General features: G+C 43.6%; 1 protein-coding gene across 2 annotated transcripts; it reads left to right on the top strand.

Moving 5' to 3' along the window:
• Positions 1 to 8,307: 8,307 nt before the first annotated feature.
• On the top strand, positions 8,308 to 11,529 carry mmadhca (metabolism of cobalamin associated Da). Of its 2 annotated transcripts, none has more exons than XM_020103339.2 (8): positions 8,308 to 8,416; positions 8,859 to 8,903; positions 9,256 to 9,397; positions 9,547 to 9,764; positions 9,952 to 10,057; positions 10,215 to 10,342; positions 10,439 to 10,525; positions 10,633 to 11,529. In XM_020103339.2, exons 2-8 carry the CDS (start codon positions 8,892 to 8,894, stop codon positions 10,849 to 10,851), a joined length of 912 nt encoding a protein of 303 aa, XP_019958898.1. In that variant the 5' UTR covers positions 8,308 to 8,416; positions 8,859 to 8,891; the 3' UTR covers positions 10,852 to 11,529. The 2 variants fall into 2 exon arrangements, with proteins under 2 accessions (XP_019958898.1, XP_069377502.1); XM_069521401.1 differs by lacking the exon at positions 8,308 to 8,416 and adding an exon at positions 8,594 to 8,779.
• The last annotated feature ends 235 nt before the right edge of the window (positions 11,530 to 11,764 follow it).

The raw sequence follows: 11,764 nt of genomic DNA, 5'->3' as shown, positions 1-11,764 counted from the left end.
TTATGGCACATAAATGCATGCATTTTTCTATTTAGTCCAATTCATTCAGCGTCTCCGGGCCCAGATGGATTATTTTGACCTTCTGATATGACTGCTCAGTCAATAGCACAATAGATGCAATAAATCTATTTGTCATATTCATGAGGTGCCCAAAGAGCAAGAGTAGAATTCTCTGGATGATATTTCTTGTAGTCTTAAAATCAAGGGACACTCAATGCGCATAAAATATCAACTAAAAAACGAAATAAACTGGTCTAAAGAGAAACACTCACAAACTGAAACCAGGTTCCCAAAGGATCAGATCAGACAAAACTGAAATGTAAGAAAAACACATATAAAGTGTGTTTCACTGGACAGCATCTAACATTTTTTTCTCCACAATATAATTGTGTAACTCGTATTTAATTGTGTGCATGTCATATTTCTTCTCATTTGCTTTGACCTGCTCTTCTCTGCTTTTAATCATAGACTGTAAATTAAGATGGTGGACAGGGCGGATCCCCAAAAGTGAAGCCAAAGCATCTCAAACGCCATCTGGTGGCTGTCTACAGTAAAGGTCAAACAAATCCTGCCTCCTGTATATCCAGTATTTTTAGTATCTAGTATTTGGCCTTCAAAGTTGAAATAAAAAAGGTTGGACAATAAGTAAGAAGGAAGTCAGAGGATGTCGCCCATACAAACTGTAGTTTCCTTACAGCTTTCCTTATAGCTTTATAACATGAATCAGGATGACATCACTGCTTTAAGGGATTTTTGTGAACTTACTGTGTTTTACTGTTTACTGGGCCTTATAATCCTTTAAGAACTGGATGACAATTCTGCTATTAGAAAAACACCACATAACGAAAACTACAACAGTGACCAGGTTCCCCTCACTCACCGTCATCTCCCCACCTATTCCATTGATTCCCGTCATGACAAACAGCTGCAGGGAATTTAAACGGAGCGCAGGTCGCTGACGGTAACACGAGTGGATCAGAGATTCCCCAAACAAATTAGGTCAGCGCTGGTCGGATCATTGCCCCCGTCTGATTGAGAGAGGTCAGCGCTCTCACCTTGTCTGGCACGCCACACGCTTACACATTCCTGCACACTGTACGCAGAGGCACAGAGCCAGCAGACAAATTCAGTAATAGCACAGCAATATGGCCACGCTTCAGCGCTCGCTCTGCTGTCCTCCCGCCTGCAGACCGGAAAACACAAAAGCTTGTCAAGTGTGGCGGCGTTCTGGTTTATAGAGTGTGATTCATTAGAAGAGGAAAGGACATGAGCGCACTTTGACATGTCACAAGGGTTTTATTTGTGATGCTCCCGAGCAAATGCTACCACAGGGCAGATTGCTGTGTGTAATCTGTCTCATGTGGTTTTACAGGGCTAACATAAATGTTCGCTTCTCCAACAGGCCCGACGTCCCCAGCACATTATTTTACAATCAGGTTGTATTGTTGAGGTAGTTTAGCTCCAGTGAGGAGTTTATGGTCAGCCGAGCAAGGCAGATGCTGCCAAGGTGGAGAGCATGGGAGGCGGTGGACCGTGAGGTGTTGGCTGTGTCACAAAGGACTGGTGGAATCAATACAGTTTTAAGGCTTTCAGTGCAACAAAATCTTGACTCATCTGACTTTTCAACCATCTGCAACACCATCAGACCACCAGGAAGCAGTATTGCATCCATGAGACCAGGAAAACATTCAAATTCCCACCCCAAAGCCCCGGAGCAGGCCTCCTTGTACGACTGCTAGATGAGGGTGGACCTGGAAATGAAACTCAATGCGGACACCACCCTAGACCAAACATCCAAGCAGGTGGTCATTGCGTAGCCCAGAGAGGAGAGGACAGCGAGAGAACAAAGGATGCAGAACTGGTGCAGGCGTGCCGGCAGATGTGGGTTGATGTGCACTCTGTCTGATCATTGATGTGGGGGGCAGGGGCTTGAAATCTCAGCTTGCAGCCTCCTGGGCAGCGTCAGAGCTTCAGAGACGGCAGAGAAAGCCTCAAGATGGCTGCGGATCAGGAGGGACAAGCACCAGACTAATGTTTCTTGGACACAAGCTGGGAACTTGTCTCTCCCGGCCGGGTCGTCAGGGTGAGGGTGTGAGGAGACCCCTGGCATGATCACTGACGACGTGTCCAGCTGCATCAAGAGAAGCATATAACAGCCAGTCAGTGATGTTAACTCCACTAACAGTCTCGGGCAGAGAAATGACACAGTTTTCAAATCTGACAAAATAGAATTAAAACAAAATAAAATGCGGTAATGGAAGTGACGGACTTCATGTCTGGGCACCCGCTCCCCTGAGTGGTCCACACTTTTGCATTGTTTTCTAACCCACTTTTTAAAATGATCCTGGCTCCTAATGTGCAATATGTTCACATGCAGGGTCTTTTCTTAGTCTAGCTTTAATAAACATCTCCCTCTTCATAAATTTAATATTTTTCTCAATTCATTGCAAACTGCCTTTTCCTGTCTGTTAAGTATAAACACTGATCCACAGTCTGTGCCTGAAATCACTTGTTTACTATCGTACAATCCATATATTTCAGAATCCGTGTCAGAGTGTGTAAATGAATTCACTATAGCATGAGCATGAGGCTGTATGTTTCTCAAAGGTGCTTTGTCCGTCGGCACAGTATCATGCTGGTGTGTGTAATCCAAGCATGAAGAGTTAAATCAGCCCCGCGGTGCCTGATGTGTGATGAACCCGTCGGAGCGCCTCCAGCTGTCCGCCGACATCATCTGCCCTCCTGCTTAATGACGGCGGTCAGTTTTCTGGAGACTCATTCGCGCGGTTAATTGTTTTAGCACGACCTGGTTGGTGCGAGTACAAATATGTGTCACGGATACTTTGCATACATTAACAAACAAGAATATCAAATGTATGACGACGACACGGCAGCAGAGAAAAAAATCTCATCGCCTCGAGCTTGACCTTTCTCTGACCTTTCCACGTTAATGAATTATTCATCAAAACCAGCACAGCTCAGAACCCCATCTTTTCATCCTGCCTCTTTCCCATAAACAATGTATAGGTATAGTCAGTATAGGTGGGACTGAGGCTGGAGGGCGATCATCCGAGCGTGTGATGAAACCAAAGAGACAGCTGACGTGAACACATCAATACACATCAGCTCCATGTGGGGAACTTGTTTAGCTTCTTGGCTCGGATGTGTGTCCACCTCCTGAATCTTTCACAGTCCCCAGCTCTGCTTTCTCATGATATATGTCACGTATTTGAGTTTCGGTTGTTGGAAGAATCGTTTCTTCCTCCAACGGGTTGACAAACAGCAGCACTGTCCGCTGAGATTAGCTACTACGATACCTTTGGGCAGTGAGTGTGAAAACCTATTCCACTCTATCAAACTGTATCAGAGTCATATGATTGTCGCCTTTCGAGCTGAGAATCCGACTCTGATCTTCTTGTGTTTTGAATGGGAACTGAAAGCGCGGGTTAGCAGGGCATTACGGGCCGTGGCAATCGCTGAGCCTCTTTCCAACGCCCTTTGTGCACGAGGCCGTCATCACAATGCCTTCTGTCATTCAGCCGGAAGTAGTGGAGGAGTTTCTTACAGCGTTCTGCTTGAGAAACTGGGAACAGATAATGTGGTGGCATCAGAGACAATGCTGCAATTTAAGGGTTCATATCTCTTTTCAAAAACATCAGTGCTTGAGTTTTATCGAGCCGCACAGATGGTTCTGCTTTTATTTCTGCTGCGGAGATTTCACACATTGGATGGTACTAGCTGTCAATCACGCAGTGCTTATTTTCTTTCTCTACTTCCTGATGTGTTAAATAAGACTTGAAACTAGTGATTGAGATCATAAACTCCTGAGGAAAATGTTTAAAGACAAAGAGTTAAATGTGAAGAAGATATATCAGCAGTCAGATTGTGGATGATGGCTTCATTTGTATTCCAGCTGTTTTCCCACATTTAGAAAACACAGAAACACATTAACAATTTAACATCAGCTGGATGTCTCGCCGCTCGTTTTCATTCTCACTGGAGACGACTTGTCTGTTCTCATCTTCTGTGCTCGACAGAAGTATTTTTAAACACGTTCAGGGAGCGTTCCCTGTCGACACTGCCACCGTAATCCAAACAGACAGTGCTGTGAGACCCTGGCAAGGTTTTACGTGCCTTCACAAATGTCACCCTACCTTGCCTCTGGTCCCTGAAATGTGATGAGGCGCAGACACACACACACACCGACACACACACACACACACATGTACTTGCACTGATTGCCACGCGGATGCACACGAGGACTGAAGTTTTAGTTATACAAACATTTCTGGCAGGCCTGGCTCATCCAGAGGCAGAGGTGATCTCATTGGCTGAGTTAAATGTCAGTGGGCTGGGGTGACCAAAAAAACCATTAGACTGCAGGGTGGTTAAGTGACGAAAGGTGACGGAGGAGACGCTCTTATGAATTCCAACACTGTTCAAACATATAAAATATTGTAAATGATCCTGTTACTTCTTGTTCTTCCAGCCCACAGCTCTCTGCTGACCGTCCACCACCATGAACCCTCCACACTGAAAGACTCATAGTTTCAAATCAATTTAGTGACTTTTAAATTATTAATCTGCAGAACTGCATATCTGAAACCTCAACTCTGCCCCACATCTGGAGAAAGATGCAGTTTAGCTCTAATCTGCTACATGCAAAGAAGTGTTTGGTATTGAAATGAGAGTTAACATCTGCAGAGAGCAGCACTTTGCATCAACAATGCTTTTGTCAAACTAATGGCATCGCTCCGGAGGTGAAACTAGTCCCACAGTAATCAGAAGGTTCCTCTTTCCATCGCGTCGCCTCCAGAGAGTGTTTTGAAGTGTCCTTGAGCAAGACTCTGAGCCTCTGCCTGCTCCTCGTGCTGCATTAAGAATGGCTGGACGAGACGCTGTAAAGCGCTTTGAGAGGTGAATGGACCAGAAAAAAGTGATTAACGTTCCAAGTCTGATCAGTGCTGCCAACTGTCTGGATCTACCACACTCCTGAGCTGTGGTGCAAGAAATACAAATCCTTCTACGTGGCAACATTTCAAATATGTAGTTTCCATTAAGTCAAGTGTCTGGATACACTGCAGAGGTGCTGCTTTTGCTTGTGGTCAGTGGCGGCAAAGAAATCATATTTGGGTTGAATAACATGAATTCGTTGCGAGGTTTTGAAACCTGTTCAGAAGAAAAGCCTGGAAAATTGAATGCGTCACTGCAGAATGAGAAAATGCAACATTTCTCTCAAGTTTTTCATCTTTGTCCAGGATGGTCAGAAGTAGACGTGCATTCATATTTTTATTTATAGCTGCTTCATCAGTCTTCTCTGGTGATGAGAGGAGAGCTGGTGTTGGGAGTGGGCTGCTATTAGAGCCCATCAGAGGAGACTTGCATTCATGATATGGAAAGATATGTAAAATGGCATAAATGTTCAGGGTAACTGAGTGTTCTCTCATGCAAACTGTGTAGTAATCATCTTCCTCATAATTACTGCTTGCCTGAATATTAATGAAGCCTTTGCTGCATAGAGGAGCTGTTTCCAGGTGGGTGTTACCGAACAAAGAAAAACTGAGTAAATAGTGATCAAGGATCTCAGGTCTGCGGTGCGTCAGGTTCTGCCTCAGTTGGTGCTGGTGCTGCAGCTTCACCCCGGGGCCCTCAATACATACATATAATTTTATGCGCAGTGTGTAACAGCAGACACACACACACACACACACCGCTACCTCATTAGTGACTGCAGCCCCGAGGCTTACAAGTGGGAAGAGGCCTAATTGCACAGTTCAGCAGCACTGACAGTGCTCAGAGCATTTTGGAACAGACTTGAGCATCAGGTACAGACACCTCCAGTGATATTCTGCTATTTCTGACCCCTCCTGCCAAGTTTGGCTCAAAGTAAGTCACTGGAACTTTGTGGAGCTCGGTGGAGTGGAGCTCAGTGTAGCTGCGTCTCGATTCAGGGGTCTCATGCTTTGGAGGCTGCATTTGAAGAATGTTTGCATCAAAGTGGCGTGACTAGGCTGTCCCATTTCTAAGGCTCCGTCAAATGTGGGCAGATTCCTTCTTACAAAGTAACATAGGATCCTTCTCATGCCAACCTATCCCATGATTCATTCTGGCAGCAACAACAAGACCAAAACTCTCTATGCTAAGTGAGAGCTGAAACCAGACCTTGTCACCTCAGTTTGGCCTTCGGGGTCTACACATCCTACGAAGGCTGCCTCCTTCATGATCTGCAAGATAAAGACACAGAATTTCCAGAAAATCTGTGAAAGAAAATATATATTTATGTTATTATCATAAGAGATACACAATTTTTGGAGTAGGTGCCAAAACAAGGGGATGTGATCAAACGAGCAGGCAATAGTCATAATTAATTATCTCCTGTGTATCTCACTGCACTTAGTTGCTCTTTACTCTCATCACTTTATCAGTACCCTTACTTTTCAATCTCAGCCAAGAATAAATATGTTTTTGCAACATTTCTGCTTTTGTTATTTTAATATCGGGCATCTCCTCTTAATGTGCAAATAAAAACTGTGCATAAAGGAGGTGGATGCCACATTTGTGGCAACGTGAATCAACCAGCATCTTTTAATTTCTGTAGAAAAACACTCAGCCACAACTCGTCTCTGCAGATGTTTGAGCCTCTTTGGTGACTTTCTTCAGAGATTATTATAAAACTCACCGTCCTCCAAACTTGCACCTGGTGCTTATTTGTTAAAATGGGTTCCAAAATGCTCCGAGCGTTGTCTGCAATGCTGAACTGTTCAATTATTTCCCAAGTGCAAGCCTGGGGTTTACGGCCACTAATGAGGCAGCACTGTGTATGCGCTCTTATTCTGTTTTCATATAATTATGTGTTATTTCAGGAGGGGCTCTTCATGTATTTTGCATCAGTGCCCACAGTGACTTAGTGGGTTCAATCAAAACAGCACAAGTTCATAAATGCATTAACCCCATCAGTGAAGTCAATGTGTAGGATGAGACCCTTTAAATTACATCGACACTTACAAAAACACTTGCTGCTTCCAATTCAGCATGTGTAAAGGTTTTCTGCCTTTCTCTGATACGCAATACTTCCATCAGGTTAATCAACAGTAAAAATAATATCTTGAATGTCAGTGAAGCTGCAGATAATCTCCCTTTAAAAAAAGAAAGTCTTGAATTTCCAGCAGTGACTTTCTTCGATGCTCTTTACCTCAGAGAGAGCCTGAGGTGAAGAATTCATTTGCCAGCTGCTTTAGGATGCTGGTACATGTTTATATGTGTGTGTGTGTGTGTGTGTGTGTGTGTGTGTGTGTGTGTGTGTGTGTGTGTGTGTGTGTGTGTGTATCCCCCACAGGGGCTCCATCTTGGGTAGATGCTGTGTTGCTGTTACAAATGATCCTGTGGGAGACTCACTGACAGCCTGGCTCTTTGCAGCTCCACATATGGTTCGGCACACACACACACACACATGGACGCATCACGTTGCTGCAGCTGCCCACAGTGAGTGAGGCATGTTGGTCCCAGGGTAAACTCCCACTGCAAATCCTGTCAGCTCAGACAAAGTGTCAATCAGCTTGTCCCAGTCAGCTAAAGAGATGTGTACACGCCAGCAAAATAAACTTGACTGGCCGCCCTTGTCCTTCACAGCCTCTGATGGCAAATAACTCTGTTCTATTTTTCCACTTTTTAAAACTGTATCGATCAAGGGGGGTGATTTTGCTGAGCATGTGTATGTTTCTCTGTAGACTCCCCCCCATGGGAACTGTCCCGTACAAACACACCAAGTGTTTCATCAAGTGAAAGTCATCGAATATTTACTTTAAATGAAGCCATGGTGTCCTGGATGTGAATGCTGCCATCTTGGATATTTTAATAAAACAAAATAGAAATAAAAGGCCCTCTATTGTCACTGCACAAGAGCAGTACAATGCAATTTAGAGATGTTCTGAAAAAAGTGCAACTATAAAACTCTGACAAAAGAAAATAGAAGAAATTACCAAGTTCTCATTTATATATATATATATATATATAAGATAAAAACCTGTGAATCCTTCCTGAAAAGTCAGAAATATAAAATAAAGTCCTCACTGAATTCAAAGGCCTCACAGGAGCTGCACTGCTGATCAAATCCATCAGGGTGTTTCTATAGCTTATACTCGTCTGTCATCTTGTGGACAAACAGTAGAATGCAGCCAGGTGCGCATCGAACAAAAGGTTGTTTCACAGTTATAATTAGAATATTAAAAATAACACACAGAGGCCGGTGAAGTGTTAAGGCTTTCATTTTAAATCCCAAACTTTCTGCTGCATTTGTGTAGAAACAACAATGGAATTATGTGTTGGTTAAATCGCGCTGGGGGTTTTTTTTTTGTCCCTCACGACTTCCCGTAGTTTTTCATGTTGTTGTGAAAGCTCCTTCGTGCGGCTGAAGCAGGTCTGAACAACATGTTCTATGTTCTAAAGAACCTCTTAAAGTGATTTATGTTTGTATTTTATGATGCCGGTTTGAAAAACGGCCTCTGTCTACGTTGTCTGGTGTTAGTTCTGTTGCGTGGCGTCATATTTAAGCGCATTTAAACACTGTTGGAAAGAGGGAAGTGTCCCGTCAGCTGATCGGCTAGCTGACATTGAGCTAGCGGCAGCAGCTAGCTTGTGTTTCTTATGTTTTCCTCATGTGTTAAAGTAAAATACTGTGTTAACCTCTGAAGAAACAGTCTCGATCCTGTCTGTTTTCACTGCCCCGTTAAAGACACGCGTCTATTGCATCATTACAGCTGCTAACTCCAGCTAGCTGCAGGTTAGCTTGTTGTTTTCGTGTCTCAAACAGTATTTTCGTGTTGATTTGTTCCAGTAACTGTAACTTTACTGTCGCACAGGTTCCAAAGTTAAAGCAGAAGACACAGATCACGATGTCCGGCGGCGTAAGTTTTATTTTCACTTATAAACATGATGACAAACTGAATCCCTCTTGTGTTTATCGTCCTCAAAGTGTTTTGAAGGTTGAAATACATCTTGTACTGGCCAGGTTGTGTAATATAAGCTGTGTGTGGGTGTCCTAACAAGCAAGATACCTTTTTACATTTGTACGTTTTTCTAACAGAGTTAAATTGTCCTTAGCTCTTCTATATTAGTATATATATTAGGGCATTAGTTCTAGATGGCTGGTGCTGCAGTGGTGTGATGAAAACCTTGAAAAGGATTGTGGGCTGTTGCATGTGGGGGTGTTTCATAAAATACAGTTTGCTGATGACAGTTGGTCTCGTGTCTCTGCAGGTGCTGTGTGGTCGAGGCAGGTTGATCCTGTCTCAGACGGCGGGCCGTCAGGCACTAGCTGCTCTTGGGGTCGGCAGAACCAGAACCTTCTCTGCTGCAAGCTCGGATGAGCCTTATATAACTGTATCTCACACAGACTCGGGTGAGTCAGCCATATTGGAAGTGACTCTGTCACCTTTCACTGTAGCCTCTAGTTCACAATTGGCTATGATTTGTTGTTTTTCTGCACCAGCTCTATTCTGTTGATGAGACAGGATTGTGGGTCTAATGTCCTTGTTGTGTCCTCTCCAGGCCCCAGGACTGTGTGGCCCGATGAGAACATGGGACCATTTGGACCTCAGGACCAGCGCTTCCAGTTACCTGGCAACGTTGGGTTTGACTGCCACCTGGAAGGCATGGCGAACCAAAGGAAGACTCCAGTCCACAGGACGGTACCTGACGTGCTGACGGCGCCGAGCAGCATAGAGCGACACCAGTTCATACTTGCCCAGTTCGTCAGTGAGTTCCAAGTAAGTGTTTTGCGTATTTAATACTCTTTGCTGGCAGGGCCATAGTTAGTATTGTGGAGAAGGCTCTTAATTGCAATTTATGTTTGAAAAAAACTTTCACAGAAACTTTAATGTAACAGCTTGCTTTAAAGCTGCTTTGTTAATGTTGATTATTAATGTGTTTTTTTCTGGAACGTGTGTTTACCAGGGAAAACTGGGTCCTTTATCTTTGAGAGTCCACAAAGCTGAGCAGTATTTTACCCAGACAGACACAGACTGCAACATAAATTCCTGCCCTGAGCTGTTGAGGAAAGGTGAACAAAGTGAAATCCTCCTACACAGAGACTCATAAACTAAAATCAAGAAAGCTGCATCATGTGCTAGTATAATACAGTTTCCTTCCTTCCTTCGTGTGTGTGTGTGTGTGTGTGTGTGTGTGTGTGTGTGTGTGTGTGTGTGTGTGTGTCTCAGATCTGGAGCTGCTCTTTCCCTCTGCACCCACCACATCCATCACAGTTGTGACGGTGACCCAGAGGAGCATTGGCTGTGAGGAGCAAGTGGAGGAGGAGGAGGAGGACAAAGATCAGCTGTTGCACAGAGTCAGTCCTGCCATATTTTATTTAGCATTAAAAGCCTTGAAATGTGAGCTGCATAAAGTTGAAGCAGCTGCTGGTTGTGTTTTCTCCTGACTGCAGTTTGTGAGTGGAGCAAAAGAGATGTGCTTCGCTCTGTGGACTGCAGGATACTGGGCCGACTTCATTGACCCAACAACAGGAACAGCTGTGAGTTATTCGTTGTGTTTCATATTGTGATAGATGTTTGATATTCAATTTTAATGCCTGTCCCTGTCTCAACGGTATGATTCTTTCCGCGGCGCGTTTCCCCACAGTTCTTTGCGTCTCCATCAAGTCAGACCACACTGCCAACAGACGAGGACCTGAGAGAGCTGGGCTTTCACATCGAGGTGTCGGGCTCCTGCACTGTGATCCGCCACATCCTGAGAGGAACGCCTTTATTTGTTGGGACTGTTTTCACTAATGCGCCAACATACAGCACCGCCATCGCCAGACTACAAGGACTTTCAAATATACTGGATGATGACGAATAGGCTTTTTTTTTCTTTAAAATATTTTATACTGAGCAAAATCCAAACAAATGACCTCTATTTATGGTTTGAAGAAGCTTGGACGTGAATGTACAGTAGTGTTGGTGCACGGTTTGTATCCGTGAAAGGTTTGGCTCAATGAAATACACGGCGGCCAGACCAGTGTTTTATCACTAAGGACTTGAATGAGACTCTGATTTCAAACCCAGCTTATCCCACATTACATCCAGGGAGAAACACACTCGGTGCACAATGTGATATTTGCCATCTGAAGAGCTCTGCAGGAGACTTTTAGACGATGGTATCATCATGTTTTAGAATATTAGAAACATGTATGTAACATGGAAACCTTTCAAATTCAGGCAGCTGATGTAACTCATGTAAAAAGATCCAGACTCTGAAGAAAATATAGTTTTTAAGAAGTTGCATCTAAGCCTTTTCAAGGTGCATTTGAATATGTCATTTTAGGAACCAAGAAGTGATTTAAAGACCGTAATGAGCTGCTGGAGTGAGACTTGGGTTTATTCAGAGCAACATGTTTCATACTTGTGTGTATGTACAGTGTTGTGTTTTTTCTTCTTGATCTGTTACACAGAATCAGAAGAAATATGGATACTGTTTGAGTTGAAGCATTACGCTTCAAAACTGCTGAATAAAGAAAGTGACCTGACTGCAATTACACTATTTCTTGTAGCTGTGAGTATGTGAGTCTCATTTTCATAATAAGAGTTCTAATATATATTATAAAATATACAAAAAATTAGTTTGCGCTATTGGGAACAAATATGAACGCAGTGTTTTCACGTTTGGATTTGTCCAAATCTCAAATTCCAACTTTTAATTGCATTTCTGTGACTCTGAACTTTCTGGAAAGTTTGTGAAACCCCCTGATGCATTTTAATTTACTCAAGCTGGA

Source organism: Paralichthys olivaceus, chromosome 24 (genome assembly GCF_024713975.1).
Source record: "Paralichthys olivaceus isolate ysfri-2021 chromosome 24, ASM2471397v2, whole genome shotgun sequence".
Taxonomy (NCBI): domain Eukaryota; kingdom Metazoa; phylum Chordata; class Actinopteri; order Pleuronectiformes; family Paralichthyidae; genus Paralichthys; species Paralichthys olivaceus.
Note: the sequence above shows the minus strand (reverse complement) of the source record. Positions and strands in the feature narration are given on the sequence as shown.

Bases quoted from the DNA above. Each gene is read 5' to 3' on its own strand.
- mmadhca (XM_020103339.2), top strand. The intron at 9,765-9,951 runs GTAAGTGTTTTG...TGTGTTTACCAG, and splicing joins AGTTCGTCAGTGAGTTCCAA to GGAAAACTGGGTCCTTTATC. The intron at 10,058-10,214 runs GTGAACAAAGTG...TGTGTGTCTCAG, and splicing joins CCCTGAGCTGTTGAGGAAAG to ATCTGGAGCTGCTCTTTCCC.